Genomic DNA, 20,893 nt, shown 5'->3' with positions numbered 1-20,893 from the left:
AAAATAACATATGATAAAATAACGTGTTAAATGGGTGGAAATCCCTCGATCAATGTTTAAATTAACACTCACGCATTGACTCTGTCGGCTATGTTTTGCCATGCATGCTCTCTTTCTTTTGCAGCTGTGGCTGTGTTACTTTTTTCCGCGGAATTTGCATGTTATCGGCATATGCTGCCATCAGAATTTCGGCCTCAAGCGCTGTAAGATACATTGACCGCGCCTTCTTTCCCTCCGTCTCCATGGTGACTCGCTTAATCTGTGCTCCGCTTATCAGGGCTTTATGTATCCTCGTCCGCGCGCTTCACTTGGGGTTAAAGCAACTCCGCGTTGACTGAACTAATTGTTATCAGCCTTTCTGAAACGGAATATTCCGAGTTGGACAGTTCGGGGTTACTCAACCGTGAGTGTCGTTTTTCACTCTGAGTTTTCCAAACCGGCTTCCTGAAACAGGGCCCTGCTTCAGCCATTGTCATGCCATGGACAATGACATGGACAATGACTGTTGCTCGCATCTCGTCCACAATGATGGTGCGAAGTTGTCTTGCTCTCTGTGGTGGCAGATTTGTTTTCTCATGCATTAATCACATATTTAATTATATCACATTAGTTATAGTAATATCACTTCCTCACTTTACCATAGTAAGAGCACTCCTGCCACTCCTTTACATGCATGTGAAAAGTTAACACAGTGAGGCCATTGTAATGGGAGACATTACAGTTTTTTCTGATTGCTTAAGCACATTTTTTGTAACTATTGGCTAATTTTGCAAAACTCTTCACACAAATAAGAAAACCTGTCACCCAATCATCAAAACATTGTAGTTCTCTTGCAAAAGCAAACACAGCTAGATTAACTCTTCACACCTTCGTCAAAATGGTGTTTCCGTATCAAACAGTACACACAAGCCATCATCTACTAAGCACACAATGCGCCAACTGCACACTGATGGTATGAATACAAAACACATCTGGCTTTTGCTTTCTCTGTGCACAAGCTAGGCTATGTCAGTTTGAGCTCATACTTCTGTCATAGATCCATAAGCATAGAGGGATCCAAACTTCAAGTACTGGTGTTTATTCAAACACATCAAAACAAACACAAGTGTTTATTTCCAAGTATAGGATTATTTGCAATCGCCATAATGACTATATGGGTTACTTCGTCTGCAGTGAACATGCTTCCTCTGCCCCCAGCATCTGGTCATCTAGCAATTCTGTAAAGTAACAACTTCAGCATTTTTACATCAATGGTATTGGTGTGTTTCTCATTGGCATATGGCAGTGCTACAAATCTTAGTGCAAAGTGACTGTACTAACCGATTCTCATTTCAAAATGTCCTTATGGTGCTTGCTACAGTGTAGCGGCTCGAGTTAGGCTGGACCCGTTGGCCAGCTACCCTCAGGGTCATTCCACGGTTGATTACATGGTCCACTATTGTAGCTCTGATGTCATCAGCAATTCTATTTCTTACTCTTCCTACCCTTCCTCTCCCCCCTCCTCATCTTCCTCTCCCCCCCTCCTCGTCTTCCTCTTGCTCCTCCTTGTCCTTGTCGTCCTCTTCATCCTACTTCTTCACCTCCACGTCCTCTTCCTCGGCCTCCTCTACTTCTCACTCTTTCTGCTCCCTCCATTGTACTCCGCACACACAGCTTACCTGTATTATAGTGTGGTGACTGCGAGCTCAAAAGCTTTACTCTTACAAGAAAAAAACCTGACAGCGCCACCCAGGGAATTTCTTCCAGTTTCACCCATATCTAGTTCAAAACTATGCTGATTACCAAGGAGGCACCCAGGTCCATTATACTCCAGACAAAGACATGGTTCAGTGTAAAATAGTTTATTGATTCACATATACATCTCATCTCTACACACACTAAGGTGCATGCAAACCAGACCACCAAGGTTACGCCCACTTTGGGCTTTCAGCTTTGAATAAGGAAAACAGAAGTTTTGAATATATTCAAAACATGAAAAAATTTATCCTCTTTACTCTCTGTAGTTACCAGCGATTTGCAGCTTCAATAAGGGCCTCCTATCAGTGGTGTGACACAAAAATAAGAAATTACAAATCATTCAGAAAGAAAATGTCTGAAACACAAAATAAACTGCCAAGCCATATCTCAGTTCAGGATATCTCCCTCAGACGAATTCTCAGACTGAGCGCCTCAATCAGGAGGTAGAAGCCATTTTCCGCTGTGTCACTACCCAGAACCCGGTCTCCTGGTACACTAACTTTCCATGGGTCGAATATGTTCACAACACACTCACTTCTTCAGCTTTCAGGTCTCTCTCCATTTGAAGCATCTTTAGGTTATAAACCCCCGCTGTTCCAAGAGCAGGAGACTGAAATTGCTGTGCCGTACAACATCACCTTCAGTGCTACTGTTGGGCTTGATCATGGACGCGGGAGGCCCTGCTTCGTTCGGTGACACAGCAGCTTCATTATGTCAACCAACAGCATACACTGGCTCCTACATACTTCCACAAGACTTATGGCTGCCTGCAAAAGATAAATTCCCCTCTGGACATCTTCTCGCAAACTTTCACCTCATTTCATCGGCACGTTCAAGATTGACAAAGTACTAAGTCCTACAGCTGTCATGCTCAAGCTTTCACTCATTTATGCAGGTTCATCCCATGTTACACATGCCCCAAATAAAACTGTTGATTTCATGTCCTCTGTGCCCACGTTATGACCCCTTGCCTCCCACCCAGCTCATCCACAGAAAGCCGGTGAATTTCAATGAATTTCCTTTTTGAGGAATAAGCCTCATCTTTGGTCAGTGTCAACTACACACCTGGGCCATCTTAAATTGCTGAGCTTTTGAGTTTTCACAATACGGTGAGGCATTGGCGCCATGGCAAATTTCGATGACTCGCCATGAAAATCTTATTGACTCTTATTTTGTCATACATTTTCTGACCTTGACCAAAGAGCAGACTGCCACATTTGACATCAGGGACAGCGCCACCTAGTGGGAACAGGAAATGTCATGTTTTACACTTTGGGGGACAGTATTGTGATGTTTTACATCTGCAGCCTCAAATTTCTCCAGGAAAGCCTTAAGGAGTTGGTCTTGGGTTACAGTGAAAACTGTGACTTTTCGCGAAAGGGTGTTACACCAGCAGTATGGCGAACTTTTATGTCTCGCCATGAAGACACAAATTAGTATAACTCAGTGAAATCCAGTCTGATCAGTACCAGACTTTACAGGCATGATGTCAGACCCGCCATGAACAGATTGATGTGCCCATTGTCGGGAATACGCACAGCGCCACCTAGTGGCAACAGGAAATGTCATGGCTTTAATTTTGTTGTACTGATTTTCACAGGTTCATTGTGGCCACCTCAAAAGCGGTGAATATCACCAATAGTCCTTCATGATGCTTCAGTGCGAAAATTGTGACTTTAAACTGAATGGCGCACCGTGATGGCAACGCAGTTCACCATGAAAAATGAAGTGGCTTTTCAGGGGCTTGGAAAATTTAAAAAGTCTTGAAATTTGGCCCACACCTCCAATGTGATGAAGGCTTTCTTGTTATGTGATCATTTTCATTGAATATCCCAAAATGGCTCCACAGTGCCCCCTACAAAATTTCAAAACCACAGCCCCTGCTCTGTGTTTTATGTATGAGTCTGAAACCTGGTACGCTTATAGGAGATATCAAGATGTACAAAAAAGTCTCTTGGAGCAATATCCCAAATCCAACAGGAAGTCAGCCATTTTAAAATTAACGTGCAATTTTGGCGACATTTTCCCCTCTTTTCAGGCACCGTACTTTGACAAATTCCTCCAAGGGATTTCATCAGATTGATGCGATCTCCAGTGCGTGGAATCTAAAGACCTTTGTGATGTTAAATTGCGAAGGTTTTTACATTCAGGGAAACGGGGTGGTTATGGCGGCACGTAGAGTTTCAATCACTCGCCAAAAAGCAGTAATCTGCTGTCACTCAAAAACACAATGTTCAATCTCTCCCAAAGGTCATATGTAACAGAGTTAGAAAATAGCTTAATGAATTTCCTCAAAATTGATGTGCTTTGTGAATAGTTGGAGCCACCTGGTGGACAAACACAGCAACTGCAACTGTTAAGGTTCCAAATTGCTGCACAGCGCATGCCTCAGCAAAGGAAAACAACTCCCAAGCTGGTGGTAGGTGCTAGTGAGCGATACTGTTGTCAATTTTGTAATTGTATTAATGAAAACACCCTCATAGTGGTAATTGTCAACATGTATTTTGATTGTAAGCAGTACTAGCATGTATCCCGAAAGTTACAGGCATTTTGATGCATGGGTAGTAACTTTATTCACGAGTAGCATTTTTAGTTAGCATGCTAAGCTAATACTCGTTAGCTAGTCGGGTGCTTTTTGACTTGCACTCAGCTCTAATGCTTCTCTATGAGATTGTGATTGTTCTAATTCTTTTTAACAGAACTGAATGTTGCAGTTGCTTTACAGATTGTTAATGAAGACTGTGTGCTGTTTTCTTTGTACCAGGTAGGCGCTGTTAAGTATAAGTTTTAATTGATGCTGTTGTATAGGAAAAAAAATGATGAACAATGATGATTGTTTTATAATAGAAAAGCTGTTTTTATATGTTGTTGTTGTTGGTTAGGAAAAAGGAGAAAAATAAATAAATAATATTGCTACTATACGATCACAAGTTTGGTTTCAGCTAGAACTTTTAAAAGAAAGATTTTGTTGATGTTGTGTTGTATAAATATATCTTAGTCATTTGTTAAGTGTTATGTTTGGAAAAGGAAAAAGGAAAACAACTCCCAAGCTGGTGTTGCTTTGCAGATTGTTAATGAAGACTGTGTGCTGTTTTCTTTGTACCAGTTGCCAGAATAAAGAGGGAGCCCAGAGTAAGGGCAAGTCCAGCGTTGCAGTGCCGTCCTTTCTACATGGGCATATCACACCACTTGCACAATAGACTCTCAGAACAGCAACAGCCACACATAGACGTGATGAGACTTGAGCTCGGAAATGTTTGTTATGCCATTTGTCAGTAATGGTTAGAGCGCCACCTAGTGGGACGACATCAATGTGACATCAGATCGGACGTGCTGGTTTTAGGTGTTGGGCGTGGCGCGAGGGCCCTTATGACGCTGCTTGCAGCTTTAATTTATCATTGTTTTTATTACTTTAAAGAGGGTGCAGTGTTCTACTACATTAATGTAACACCATCCAAATACATTTCTGTATTTGATTTGATATTTTTGAAAGAGTTGGGTTGCGACTCCTCACACTCAAATGCCTCTAGATCAAAAAGTAAGGCTCTGTTCTCTTATATAATGCCTTTTTAAGATGCTTGATGAGGAGCTTCTTCCCGCCACCACACAGTACTGACCCACACATATAGTTCTTACACACACACTGGACATTCTGGACATTGTTTTCACTTCATCACTTAATCACTTTAAGCATATTTGCACTGCACAAGACACTAAATAATGTGGATTGCATAACACTGATCATTATATTCTTCATTTCCAGTTAATACTTGTACAGCCGCTGTTACAAGTATTAACTTGTAACAGCGGCTATATATATATATATATATATATATATATATATATATATATATATATATACACACACACACACACACACACACACACACACACACACACACACACACACACACACACACACACACAACGCGTGGGAGGGATAATGAGGGGGTAAAAAGGGAATGCACACATGCTAGTGTGGCGGTGTAGTGACTGCAAGCTCAAAGGCTTTACTCTTACAAGAAAAAAGCTGACAACGCCACCCTGGGAATTTCATCCAGTTTCACCCATATCTATTACCAAAGAGGTACTCAGGTCTTTTATACTTCAGACAAAGATGTGGTTTAGAGTGTAAAATAGTGTCAGGATCTGACGGTACCCTGACCGGTCGACCTGCCTGTGTGTGTGTGTGTTTGTGTATATGTGTCTCTCCTGTCGCTCTGTCTTCCCCTCCGGCTCCGCTGTGATGTGTTGGGGGGTAGCCTAGCAACGGGCTACCTTCGACCCGGAGGTGCTGTCGCCCGGAGCTGCCACACCTACAGTCAAGCCACCAGCTGCTGCCAATCAACTTCCATCTTCAGCAGGGCTACTTAATGGTGTGGCTGAGCGACAGACAGCGCTGGAGTATTGCGCTAAGCCTGGTAGTGTCGTTTAGTCGCTAAACGTTATTGTAGTGCTGTCCGATCGTCATACTCATTCTGCTGTCGTGTGTGTGTGTTCACCCAGGGATTGACGGAGGATTCACGGACACAAGGGAAGCACCTGGAGGAGAGACGGGCACTCATTACTACGCACGGGCTTACACGGAAGGAGGGACGCACTATCACCACTGTCGCACATTTGAACTGTTGTCACCTTGCTGCACTGTAAATAAATGCACTGTCATTATTTCTGAGCTCCGCGCCTGAGTCTACTCTCTAACCACCGTGACAAATAGTTTATTAATTCACATATACTTCTCATCTTTACACACACTACGGTGCAGTCAAACCAGCAGTACATAGAAAACCAAGGCACACAAGATCCCAAACAAGGTTCTGCCCAGTCACACCCACTTTGGGCTTTCAGCTTTGAATAAGGAAACAAAAGTTTTGAATATATCCAAAACATGAAGACAGTCGTCCTCTTCACCCTCTGTAGTTACTGTAGAAACACACTGGTGATATACAGCTTCAAAATGACCTCTTTCCAGTGCTGTGACACAAAAATAAGAATTTACAAATCATTAATAAATAAAATGTCCAAAACAAAAGAATAAACCGAATCTCCAGTTTAAAGCAAACAAACTATCTATTCAATCTATCAGTATTGTTGATTGTGCTATAGAATGAAAAACTCCATGCATTCAAAACACATTAACAAATTAACATTAACAACATTATTTTTCAAGGGAACTTAAAACCTGAGCAATAAACAAAGATTAATGCTAACTAGTACCCATCACGTTATAGAGCTGGGCACTCCCTTAACCACACGCAAAGCAGAATAAACAAAGTGAAAAAAGGGGAAGGGCAAAGCAGCAGCTCTTCTGTAACACAGCCCAGAGTAGCAGTAGTGGCTCCGCTGAGAGAAAATATTACGTGCAAACCAGGTATCTAGAATGTGCAATAAATTGTGCAAAGTCTTGTTAAAACATTTACACTGACCATTTCCAGTCAGATGATGGGGGTGTGATTAGGCCTCACTGAAAGTAGAAACCTATATTTAATAGTCTTTTGTGCATTACTGCACGCTTTGGATAGAACTGTTCCTTCTTTGGAAGGCCATGACAGAAACTGTATCCCATGTACTAAACCCATAAATACTCATCAACCTATATTCTCTCAGATCAGGGGCAACAGTTTGTATTCTCTGTATTTGTATCTGAATTTCTAGAAGATAAAGACTTCAAAACATCATCCCTAAAACTACCCAACTTGAAAGAAAGGTTTGAGGTAAAGATTGTTTCATATGTTGTTCGGCTCAGAGATTATTAAATCTCCGTCAGTACCGGCGTGCAATCGCAGATTATGTAATAGACTTTCAGACCGCAGCTGCAGAGGCAGGCTGGCCGGGTCAAGCCCTTCAGGAAGTTTACCTCTGTTCCCTGAATGAAGCTATGAAAGATCAAATGGCCTCACCTGACAAGCCAGCCACCTTTGAGGCGTTAGCCTCTCTCTTTGTATTGATAATTGTCTGAGGGAGAGAGAGGGAGAAAAGAGTTATAGTTACCAACGTTCGCATGTGATTCACAAGCCCTGTCTTCTTCTCTCTGTGTCACTAATCATAAACCAGGTCACTCACTTATTTCAGGCTCTTGTTGATTCAGGCTGTGAACATAACCACTTGATTTGTATCTGGCTAGTCAGTTAAATATACCTCTCCTGCCCCTGGATTGCCCTTTTCTGGCCAGTGCTAACGGTAACCATAGAGAGACACTGCCTTTCTTCATCATCTGTTCATGGTTCAGGGTTCAGGGGTGGCCGCTATTTATCATGACCTCCATCCAAGAGGTTTTCAATAACAGTAAAGCCCTGTCACTTCCACCATTCCACGACTGCACCATAGAACTCCTTCTCAGTGCCAATCTACCCACCAGTCACCAGTACAATCTGTCAAAACTAGAATGAGTTGCCATGGAAAACTTCAATGGGTGCAGGGTTTATTTCCTATTTAAGACCTTGTATGTGAGGAGCAGGATTTTGAATTCAATTCTGGACTTAACAGGAAGCCAATGAAGGGAAGCCAAAACAGGAGAAATATGCTCTCTCTTTCTAGTCCCTGTCAGGACTCTTGCTGCAGCATTTTGGATTAGCTGAAGGCTTTTCAGCGAATTTTTTGGACATCCTGATAATAATGAATTACAGTCGTCCAGCCTGGAAGTAATACATGCATGAACTAGTTTTTCAGCGTCACTCTGAGACAGGATATTTCTAATTTTAGAGATGTTGCGCAAATGGAAGAAAGCAGTCTTACATATTTGTTTAATATGTGCATTGAAGGACATATCCTGGTCAAAAATGACTCCAAGGTTCCTCACAGTGTTACTGGAGGCCAAGGTAATGCCATCCAGGGTAAGAATCTGGTTAGATACCATATTTCTAAGATTTTCAGGGCCAAGTACAATAACCTCAGTTTTATCTGAATTAAGAAGCAGAAAGTTAGCGGCCATCCAGGTCTTTATGTCTTTAAGACATTCCTGCAGTTTAACTAATTGGTGTGTGTTATCTGGCTTCATGGACAGATAGAGCTGGGTGCCATCAGCATAGCAGTGAAAATGTATGCTATGTCTTCTAATGATAGTGTCTAAGGGAAGCATGTATAATGTAAGCAGAATTGGTCCTAGCACTGAACCCTGTGGAACTCCATAATTAACCTCAGTGTGTGAAGAGGACTCTCCATTTACATGCACAAATTGGAGTCTATTAGATAGATATGACACAAACCACTGCAGCGCAGTACTTGTAATACCTACAGCATGTTCTAATCGCTCTAATAGGATATTATGGTCAACAGTATCGAATGCTGCGCTAAGGTCTAGCAGGACAAGCACAGAGATGAGTCCACTGTCAGAGGCCATAAGAAGATCATTTGTAACCATCACTAAAGCTGTTTCTGTGCTGTGATGAGCTCTGAAACCTGACTGAAACTCTTCAAATAAACCATTCCTCTGCAGATGATCTGTTAGCTGTTTGACAACTACTCTTTCAAGGATTTTTGATATGAAAGGAAGGTTGGAGATTGGCCTATAATTAGCTAAGACTGCTGGGTCTAGAGATGGCTTTTTGAGTAAAGGTTTAACTACAGCCAGCTTGAAGGCCTGTGGTACATAGCCGATTATTAGAGATAGGTTGATCATATTTAAGATCGAAGAATTAATTAATGGCAGGACTTCTTTGAGCAGTTTTGTAGGAATGGGGTCTAAAAGACACGTTGATGGTTTGGAGGAAGTAATTATTGAAGTTAAATCAGAAAGATCAATTGGAGAAAAAGAGTCTAACTTAACATCAATGGTACTAAGAGTAGCTGTAGATAATATTACATTTGTGGGATGATTATTGGTAATTTTTTCTCTAATGATAAAAATTTATTTGTGAAGAAGTTCATGAAGTCATTACTAGTTAACGTTAAAGGGATGGTTGGCTCAAAAGAGCTCTGACTTTTTGTCAGCCTGGCTACAGTGCTGAAGAGAAACCTGGGGTTGTTCTTATTTTCTTCAATCAGTGATGAATAGTAAGATGTTCTGGCTTTGCGGAGGGCTTTCTTATAAAGCAGCAAACTATTTCTCCAGGCTAAATGATGATCCTCTAGATTTGTGACACACCATTTCCTCTCCAGATTGCGAGTCATCTGCTTTAGGCAGTGTTGGGGAGTAACGGAATACATGTACCGCCGTTACGTATTTAGAATACAAAATATAAGTACCTGTATTCCGTTACAGTTACCGTTTAAAAAGGTGGTATTCAGAATACAGTTACTTTGTTGAAATAAATGGATTACACTGCGGTACTTTCCTGTTTCATATTGTCGCGGGTCAGGATTGTTTGGGTTTTGTTTGACAGCTACGTTCTGTCGTTCCAGGCGGCAGCGTTACGGTTGCCATGGTTACAGAGGGACGCTCTCTCTCTGCGACTGTGTGTTTCCTGGGTGAGAGAGCGCCTTTTCGTTGTTGTTGTTGTGCTAAGCTAACAGGCAGAATGCTACAAGCATAGCTCTAAAGAATGTAGCATCATGGGCAGTGTAGTCCGTGTTGCAGGGAGAATGGACTGCCATACACGTTATCGGTCTGTGAGCGCGAGGAGGGAGAAAAAGGCGAGTGGAAAGGTATGAGTTGTCGTCGAGGAAAAACGGGAGCTGGAAGCATGTAAATATAATAATAACCACTTCAGCCAAGAAGAGAGCCTGACGAGCCCAGTTGTAAGTAAGCTATTAAGACTCGACTGTACACCGTGTTCGTGTTTTCCTCCGAAAACAATAAGTTCCGTTGGAGCAGCCTTTCAACGCCTCTCTCTGTCTCTCGCAAGAAAAATTGACCCACACAACAAAGTAAAGCTATTTTTCGGCTACGAGCCGACAGGGACCCCGCTGTATTAGTCAGAGGTCCCTTTACTACAGTTCGGAGTCGCGGACCTTCAGTAATAGTAATAAATCACACAGCAATAGTACATTCACTTTGTTGTAAAAAGCATGATAATATATTAAGTAATCCAAAGTATTCAGAATACGTTACTGTCATTGAGTAACGTAACGGAATACGTTACAGAATACATTTTGGGGCATGTATTCTGTATTCTGTAACGGAATACATTTTAAAAGTAACCTTCCCAACACTGGCTTTACGGTACGTGTTTGAGAATTATACCACGGAGTCAGGTACTTCTGATTAGAGACCTTAGTTTTCACTGGAGCTACAGTATCCAGAGTCGTACGTAGTGAGGAGGTGAAATTATTAACAAGATAATCGACCTCTGTTGGGGTGGCGTTCAGATAGCTGCTCTGCTCTGTGTTGGTACAGGTCATTGAAGATGATAACAGAGGGTGGATTATATTCTTAAACTTAGTTACAGCACAAGGAAGCCGAGGAGTAACTAAACATCTGACACAATGAGCAAGAAAGTGCAGGAGGGACAGGTGAAGTAGCCCTGGTGCTAATGAGTCGGCTATGAGCTAAGCTAAGCTAGCGAAACAGTACAGAGACAGTGAGTGAATACTTTGGCTATAAATTAGGTAGTGAGTACACAGAAAGTGTGCTTCGGATGAAGCACGTGAAGATTACACTATGAAAGAAGAATGTATTTAAAAGTTGTTAATTAAATTGCTAAGCAAATAAGCTACTCAGAAACACCACTGTGTTTGAGCAGGAACAGGAAGTGATACTCTACCACAGAGCGAGCGAACACCAAGTGACAGCGCCACTAGTGCACACACTAGAAAACCAGCACCTGGACTTCATGCAGGAGAGAAAGCCTAATCCAGCAACTAATCCAGAAGTTAATCCCTGAGCAAACAGGAAAGGGAAATGGATTTTGAAATGCAGTTTATTTTTTATTTTTTTGGCCTTTCCCATTTGGTTCTTTAGCCATCAGAATTGTTGTCTGAAGACCAACAAGGATACCCAATGGATTTACTTTGCCAAATGGATCATCGTGGCATTGCCGTATTGGTCCATTTGATCGACCTTTGTTTTATTATTTATTATATTTTATTTTCAGATGTTACAGACGGGACAGACATGAGTGAGGGATAGGAAAGGGAGAGAGAAAGAGGAAGGAAAAGAAAAACAGAAGGGGAGAGGGACAGTGAGAAAGGGGGGGAGGAAAAAAAATCTCCTGGATCACCTGTTGAGAGAAGAAGAATAGAAAACAAGCAAAAAAAACAAAAAACAAAGCAACATACTAAACACAACACCATCGCATTAATCTAACTAAGTGTAAACAGCAGTAAATACTAAATATTCAATGTTGCTGTGCAGCACGCAGGACAGACAGCGCCAAGAAAGGTGTAATTTAAGTCTACGAGCAGTGAACACCCGTCTGCATACCTGTGTGGATCAGCGCGCTTGTATTCAAATGGTTTCCACATGTAATGGTCTGAAAGAGGATGTAGCGAGGCATAGCCACGTCCCCCAGGGCATGAAGCAGGCATGGAGGAGATCCAGGCCCCAGACATCCAGAGGCCCCAGAGTGCGAGAGCCCAAGGAGGACCACTGGAGGGGCATCCGTGCCACCCTCATGGGAAGGGCTGAGGATCCCCAGACGAGGCGTCACCCAGTAGCCACCGAGCAGAAGCAAGAGGGGGTTGCACCGGCGTGCCCGCCGGCTCTGCCGGCAGCCAGCTGTGCCAGAGTGACCGAGCCACAGGACCAGAGGCCGGAGGCCCGGGGGCCCCCCACATCCCGGAGGAGGCCTGACTGAGCAACAGGCGCCAGGCCCCGCCAGGTTACCCTTCCCCCCGGGGTGGAGGCAAGCAGACCGTCCCAGGCTCCGCAGCAGCAGGGAGGCCAATCGGACAGCTAACATTTCCTTCCAGCCCCCCCTGGCTAGCAGAGAACGGGGGTGTGTGAAGACCCCATACCTCCCTCCTCCCGCTCATGTGTAATGTTGCTGCGTGTTGTTCTAAAGTGCATTTGAAAGAAGGGAGAGCATGGTGCTGCTGCCAGAGAGCAGCAGGTGTTAGCACGGCCCCTCCCGAGAACCCTCAGTGTCTACATGGATTTAAAATTGAGAGGTGGGCACCAGCGCCAGAGGTAGGTTTGAGTACACAGACCGTCCACTGGACGCCGTTAATGTGCCCACCCTCAAGGCCCTATATACATGTGTGTGTTATGAGAGTGTAAGTAATGTGGATGTCTAAGTTGTGAGATAAAATTGAGGCACAGGTGGCCAGAAGGGGACAGAGGGGGGGGGGGGGGGTGTCTCCCCTGCACCCTTGTGACACACCCGCACTCCAAGGCCCTACCTGTGTGGGTGAGTGTGGTGGAGCGGGAAGAGGGAGGTAGCCGGGGATGGGGAGGAAAAGGAGGGAGGGGAGGATGCCCCTCCCTAGGGCCAGCTCCCCCGCTGACCCCAGTAGGCACCCCCGTCATCTAGTGTCCACCAAGGCAAGGGAGCCCAGGTCCATCCAGAAATGCAGTTTATTAAAGTGCAATTCAAAAATGAATTTACAAATGCAGAATTTATTCTACAATTCATTATTTAAGCACAGAAATCTTTATTTCAATGCGTGTGGCTCTTGTGGTCCTCCATATGACTCAGCAGGTGGGGGTAAACGCAGTTTCTGAGTTTGACTTCGCCTAAGGAATGCAGAAATGGCTCCGCTATGCTCCGGATGGGGGGGCAGGATGCCCGATATCCAGCCCGATCCTGGAGTAAACTAAAAACATTGAGTTGTAAATAAGTCATTTAACAAAAAACGCCTTAATAGGATAATATTTTTTTCTTGATGCAAAAATGTCTATTGTTATTTTGTTAATTACATAATGACTGATGCTTAATGTTATAGGGATATTATAATGAAAATGGTAAATTGAAAGAAAACGTCTAACATATATGGTAATCTTGTTTTTAGATAATACACAATTGTCTTTTACGCAGGTTTAAGTAATGATTGATTAATTTGCAGTGGTTTAGTATTGAATGAAATACCTATTAAGTCCTCTTTATTTTTAATCATGATGTAATTATTATTTTAATATTAACCATTGGTGCAAATGTTGTGGAAAATAAACACTAGAATTCAGGATTTTTTTCATTATTAAGTGAGGGTGCCAAAGTGATGTAAAATCAATGTCAGATTTCAATGTTAATTGAACGGAATTGCCTGATTTAACATCATATCAATGGCTTTTTGCTATCTGCGCTCTGCTTTCACACTCACATTTTTGGAGATAAAATATCTTTTAGGTGCAGGCCTACGCCTCCAAACACTATCTACACAAACATATCTATATATGATCCCCCAGTTATACAAGCTGTTTGTTCTTGTTTTCCTGCCCCACCCTTCTTCTGCTTTTGAATCCTTTCACTTCTTCACTTCTCATTAGTACATCGAGATCTACCAGGCCCCCCGCCAGTCCCCTCCAAGGCTTTTCCCAAATCGTAGCTCAGTTCATGTCTAAGAGATTCACCTTTGTCTGCTAAAATTGCTGTCAAACCTAAAATGAGGATGTGGGCCCAGCTAAGTGAAATAAGTGGAAATTTAATGAAGCTCCGCCTTCTCACGTCACTCACCTGAGAGAAATGAGGAAACAGGCTGTTCCTCTTTCTCAGTAAAGAGAGATGCACAGACGATCAGACTGAGCTCAGACCAAACTAGCAGCTTCCTCTGAGTGAGTCCAGCTACAGGAGAGAAAAGTGGAAAACTCCAACACTGCTGCTTCAAGCTGCTGACGCTCCACACACTGAATGTGAGTTTGAGCAAAAACACGACTCAAAGGAAGTTTCAGTGAAGGTCGTAGAGGAGGGAGGGGAGCCAGGATTGACTGTACTTCCTGTCTGCTGTTTTCAGCTTCACTCACAGACTCAATGGCTTCCAGATCAGAGGAGGATCTCTGCTGTCCGGTCTGTCAGGAGGTCTTCAGAGATCCTGTTCTTCTGTCATGTAGCCACAGCTTCTGTAAAGCCTGTCTGAAGAGATGGTGGAGAGAGAAAGGGGAACGTGAGTGTCCAGTTTGTAAGGAAATATCTTCAAAGAATGATCCACCGTTAAACCGAACTTTAAAGAACCTGTGTGAGTCGTTCTTACAGGAGACAGATCAGAGAGCTTCAGAGGCTCTCTGCAGTCTGCACTCTGAGAAACTCAAACTCTTCTGTCTGGACCATCAGCAGCCAGTGTGTGTCGTCTGCAGAGACTCAGAAAATCACACCAATCACAGATTCAGACCCATCGATGAAGCTGCACAACAACACAAGAAGAAACTTCAGGAAACTCTGGAGCCCTTAAAGAAGAAGTTAAATGTTTGTGAAGAAGTTCAAGTGGAGTTTGATCAAACAGCAGAACACATTAAGGTCCAGGCCCGACACATAGAGAGGCAGATTAAGGAGCAGTTTAAGAAGCTTCACCAGTTTCTAGCAGAGGAAGAGGAGGTCAGGCTGGCTGCACTGAGGGAGGAAGAGGAGCAGAAGAGTGGGATGATGAAGGAGAAGATGGAGGCTCTGAGCAGAGAGATAGCAGCTCTTTCAGACACAGTCAGAGCCACAGAGGAGGAGCTGAGAGCTGAAGACGTCTCATTCCTGCACAACTACAAGGCTGCAGTGGAAAGAGTCCAGCACTGCCCCCTGCTGGATGATCCACAGCTGCCCTCAGGAGCTCTGATAGACCAGACCAAACACCTGGGCAACCTGACCTTCAACATCTGGAACAACATGAAGGACATGGTCTCCTACACTCCTCTCATTCTGGACCCAAACACTGCTCATCCAAAACTCATCCTATCTGAAGATCTGACCAGTGTGAGACGAGGAGGAGAGAAGCAGCAGCTTCCTGATAATCCAGAGAGGTTTGATGATTACGGCTCTGTCCTGGGCTCTGAGGGCTTTAACTCAGGGACTCACAGCTGGGATGTTGAAGTTGGAGACAGTACATGGTGGAGACTGGGTGTGTTAGAAGAGTCTGTGAGGAAGGGAGACATAGAGTCTGGATTATTGAGAATAGGGTTTTACAAAGGTAGCTACTCAGCATGGTCACCATTAACTGGATCCACTGCTCTCTCAGTAAAGAAGAAGCTCCAGAGGATCAGAGTGAATCTGGACTGGAACAGAGGAAAGCTGTCGTTCTCTGATCCTGATACTAACACACACATACACACCTTCACACACACTTTCACTCACAGGATGTTTCCATACATATGGACTGTTGATGAAGTGAAGGTGTTGCCGTTGAAGGTGTCAGTGTCAGTGCAGCAGATGAGTTGAGGATGATGATGTTTCTAATGTTGTTTCCTGTCAGTGAGTTGAAGCTGTTAAACTGCAGCTGTCCTCCTGCTGCCTCGTTGTTCCAAAGCTCTTTGTTTCTCTTTTAGTTTCACTGTTTCTTTCTGTTTCTGCTGTCCACCTTTTCACATGGAAAATCATTTCACTGTTTCTCACTGAATGACTCCCCAAACTAGATTTGAAATTCTATCAAGTTTCTAATCATTACAAGTGATTCATGTTTCTATTTGATGTGTAAATGGAGATGATTTAGTTTGCTGGGATATGGACTGACATGTGTTGAATGGAAGGAGCAGTTTGTTGTTGTCTTCTTGTCTGTTTATGACAACAATAAATATGTTGTTGAAACAATGATTCATGTTTAACTCCATATATGAAATGTTTCTGATCTTTGAATTCTGTTTGATTAAAGACTTTCTTCATGACACAAATGAGATTTCAGTGTATTAATAGAACTAAATAAGCTCAGAGTTGAAAGGCTGGAGTATTATGTACGTGCTTCACTGTCAGGATCTTCAGGGGGATTCAAAGTCATGAGATAAATTAGTGTTGACAGGGGTAAGGAAAAATTTCTGAGCTTTATTTACTATCAAAGCAGTGCGTGTCGTCCACCAGAGGAATATCTCCGACTGCTTCACATGAAAACATCAGCAGAAGTTTGTAATGACTGAGCTTGTTTAATCAGCTCATTTGTCCTTCATTTACAGCAGAAGAAGAACTGAAAGTGTGTGTGTGGATTCAGAGCGCTCACTGTCAGGACAAATAAAGGAGGGAAAGGGATTAAAAGGAGCAAAGCGCTGTTTTAGAGCCTTAAAGAGAATTTACATTTCCAGTCTGAATCCTGTAAACTTCACATAATGATCCAACATGAACCTGCATTCATAATCACTTCCTGTGTGCTTTAATTCAATGTCTGAGGAGAAAATCAATCTCATTTTCATTTCTTTTCACCCTGCTGTGATATTAATATAAAAGTGATATTAAATAAATTCTAACAACAACTGATCAAGTTTAAACCTGCTGCTGTTGTTTAGCATGACATCCACGGGTTTCTTCTTTCTGGCGCAAAGTGGGCTATAAACAAACAAGAGAGACAGGACTTGCGACAGAAAAGCCGATCAGCTGATCATTGATCAGTTTCATGATTGAAGTAGAAACAGGAGAGGGAGGGGGAGAGAATGAGATAAGAAGAGACAGCTGTGCAGCAAACACACAGAATAACTCCAGCTTTGTTTCTTTTTCATTGTAGCTGAAGTACGGGACATCCCGGTTTCCTTTTCACCTCAATACGAAACGCGTAATATTTTCTCTGAATATGAGACAATTCCATTTTTAGGGGACGGTTGACAACTCTACTAATTAACCTTATGAACAAAACAAAATTTAACATCAGTAACATCATAGCACCCACCCAAGTGTATAAAAACTCCTTCATGCTAGCTAGTTCCCAGTACGAAAAAGTCAGCATACCAAAAATAAACTACACCTACACTTGGTTTATATCCAGTAGCGGTTTTTGATACGGGCGACACGGGCGGTTGCCTGGGGTGGCATCGTGGTCGGGGGCGGCAGCAAAAAGAAAAATGTTGCTCATACTCATGCTGCCCCGACAGCCAGCGCATTTTGGGGATGGCATAGGCACCATCAGTGTTCTTACAGCCATTTGCTGGGAATAAGGGCGCCCTTTATTTGCGAGGTTCGCCTGCTGCTTGCGGCACAGGGAAGAGATGGCGGGGCGGCAGCGGATTCTCTGGGTGGCTGGAGCAGCATCTAATAACCAGCCCGCAAAATAAAACAAAATGAAAACAAACCAACAAACATGAAAACACCAGACATTATAATACAAAGTTGTTTGTTAGGTTTTGTATTGTTGATGTCAGAGGTTGTGTGTGGAGGCGTGGAAGATATGACCCAAACGCTGGACTCACGGTGCAGAAATGAAGATGATTTATTGGAGGGTGAATGAACAAAGCAGGAACGATGGAGTGACTGGCTGGCTGGCTGAAAGACTGGAAGAATGGCTGGCTGACTAACTGAACATACAGACGGAGGGACGACATGAACATCAACATCAATGACACGACAGAGAACTGGTTATATATATGTGTGTGTGTGTGTGTGTGTGTGTGTGTGTGTGTGTGTGTGTGTGTGTGTATGTATATATATATATATATATATATATATATATAATATTCTGTAACTCTGAAACTTCTGTCGGTGCTGTGCTTTTTGGAAATCGAATTTCCCAGAGGAACCCACCCGAGGGATTAATAAAGTTCTATCTAATCTAATCTAATCTAATCTAAACCGAGGAACTTAAATACACAGGTTGAATGATGACAATGATTGGAAACAGGTGAGTACAGGGCTGAATATAATCTGACTAATGACACGGGAGACAAGCTGACACGGGAAAAAACAGGAAGTGAGAACATTAATGTGGTGAACTAAACTGAACATGAACAAACTGAAATCACTGGGTCAACGACCCAGGAACCCTGACAGTACCCCCCCCTTCAAAGGCCGGCACCCGACGGCCAAACAAAAAAGAACCAGAACAGGGCGGGCGGAGGGGGCCCAGGACGGAGGGACGGAGTCCACACAGAGACAGTTCAGGTGGGTGGTCACGTGGCCCGAGGCCGAGACGAGACAGTTCAGGTGGGCGGCCACGTGGAAGGCAGCAGCGACCACTGAGCCGGTCCGGTAGGCAGCTGCGGCGGTCGAGACGAGACTGTTCCGGTGGACCGACCGTGCGGAAGGCAACGGCGGCGACGACAGCGCAGGTCCGGGGGCCGACCGTGCGGAAGGCAACGGCGGCGACGTGGACACAGTTCGGGAGGCCGGCCGTGCGGAAGGCAACGGCGGCCACTCAGGCGAAGGCGGTCCGGGGGCCGGCCGCGCGGAAGGTAACGGCAACGGCGGCAGCGAAGGAGACGACGGAGCAGTTCAGGGGGCCGGCCGCGCGGAAGGCAGCGGCGGCGGCGAAGGAGACGACGGAGCAGTTCAGGGGCCGGCCGCGCGGAAGGCAGCGGCGGCTCTCCAGTGTTAGGCGTGCTGGCCATGGCCCGGTGGGCACAGGACCAGACGACGACGGGGCCGGACCAGGCGAAGCACAGGCTGGAGCTGCAGCAGGCGAAACAAAAGCCAAAGTTGAGGCTGGGCCAGATGAGGACGAAGACTCTGAGGCTGGGCCAGACGAGGACGAAGACTCTGAGGCTGGGCCAGACGAGGACGAAGGCTCTGATGCTGGGCCAGACGAAGCTGAAGCGGAGGCTTCTGGCTGGAGACAGGCAGGGCCAGTAGGCGCGGAAGCCTCTGGCTGGAGACAGGCAGGGCCAGTAGGCGAGGAAACCCCTGGCTGAGGAGCGGCCGGGCCAGCGGGTGCGGAAACCCCTGGCTGAGGAGCGGCCAGGCCAGCGGGTGCGGAAACCCCTGGCTGAGGAGCGGGAGAGCTCACAGCTAGCTCTGGGTGCTGTGGCTGCAGGTCCGGGAACTGAACGGGATGGTGGACAGGCGACTGGGAAACAGGAGGCGACTGGACTACAGGGCACTGGGCGGCAGACTGGACTACAGAAGAGTGAACGACAGACTGGACAGGCTGGACAGGGGACTGAGCTACAGGAGACTGGGGGACAGGAGCAGACTGGACTGACTGGACAGGGGACTGAGCTACAGGAGACTGGGGGACAGGAGCAGACTGGACTGACTGGACAGGGGACTGAGCTACAGGAGACTGAAGGACAGGAGCAGACTGAGCTACAGGTGACTGGACAGGAGCAGACTGAGCTACAGGTGACTGGACAGGAGCAGACTGAGCTACAGGTGAGTGAACTGACGGGGCTGGAAGCTGAGCAGCAGGTGAGGGAACTGACTGGAGTGAAAGCTGAACAGCAGGTGAGGGAACTGACTGGAGTGAAAGCTGAACAGCAGGTGAGGGAACTGACTGAATTGAAAGCTGAACAGCAGGTGAGGGAACTGACTGGAGTGGAGATGCTAAGGGATGAACAGAGGTAGGCGAGGCTGACGACGGAGCTGAGGTTGGTGTGGCTAATGGCTGAGCTACAGACTGAGCTAGTGACGGAGATAAGATTACAGCTTGGGCTAGTAAGGCTGGTGCCTGGGCAGGGGACAGTTCAGCTAATCTAACTAGGGATAGTGCGAGGGCGTGAAAGGCTGGGTCAGGAGGTGGATGAAGTGGTGACGTAGCAGGTGAACCGGTTAGCTCTTCCAAGTCTCTAGGGAGGTCAGGCTGGGTTCTGGCTGCCCTCAGCCTGGGCACTGGGACGGGCACGGAAGGCGGCTGGACACCAGTCACCCCCATCCGAGAAACAGAAGCGGGTGTGGAGTTATACCGGGTCGCAGCTGCCCTCCTCCTGGGAGCTGACACTGGTGTGGGCGTAGGCTGGGCCCCCATGCTGGTGGGAAATGGCTGAATAATGGGTGTGGAAATAGTGACGGTGTGTGTGTTACTGGCAGGTTTATTGGAGAATGGTCGGGTTTTCCTGCCACCACTATTTACAGTCTTTGGAGGAGCAGAGCAGAAAAACTCTTCCCAGTCCACTTCATCCTCTAGGAGGGAAACGTCCCATGAATCAAAGATGGGTTTATTATTGGTTAGAAGTGGAGAGTCAAATGAGGGTGGAAAACAGTCGCTGGAACTCACCACCGGGAATTGCTGAAAATAGTCCATTTTATGGCGGCGTGTGCGCCGCTTTCTCCGGGAAGAGGAAGCGGCCGGGATAAACAGCTGAGCCTCTGGCGCGGTAGCCTCCGTTGAGCCGAGGTGGGAGGCGTAGCTGTTGTGCCGTGGCGATGGTGGAGGTCCGGCGAATGAGGCGGCAGGTGTGTGAGCGAGGAGCGGAGCGGCGAGAGAGGGAGCGGCCGAAACGCGGCATGAAACGTCCACTCTCCGCGGCAAATGCTCCGGTGCAGGTGAGGCAGCAGGTGGGGGAACGCGGCGTCTCCGA

The 20,893-nt window shown here is 45.3% G+C and overlaps 1 protein-coding gene across 1 annotated transcript; it reads left to right on the top strand.

Annotated features, from left to right (window-relative positions):
* The first annotated feature begins 14,274 nt into the window (after positions 1-14,274).
* Positions 14,275-16,345, top strand: LOC309703561 (nuclear factor 7, ovary-like). The gene is made up of 2 exons (XM_082528474.1): positions 14,275-14,401; positions 14,503-16,345. The coding sequence occupies exon 2, from the start codon at positions 14,520-14,522 to the stop codon at positions 15,906-15,908; it is 1,389 nt and encodes a 462-aa protein (XP_082384600.1). The 5' UTR covers positions 14,275-14,401; positions 14,503-14,519; the 3' UTR covers positions 15,909-16,345.
* The last annotated feature ends 4,548 nt before the right edge of the window (positions 16,346-20,893 follow it).

Source organism: Aulonocara stuartgranti, assembly GCF_965226115.1.
Source record: "Aulonocara stuartgranti genome assembly, chromosome: 3".
In the NCBI taxonomy this organism is placed as follows: domain Eukaryota; kingdom Metazoa; phylum Chordata; class Actinopteri; order Cichliformes; family Cichlidae; genus Aulonocara; species Aulonocara stuartgranti.
This window is presented reverse-complemented; position numbering and strand designations above follow the sequence as displayed.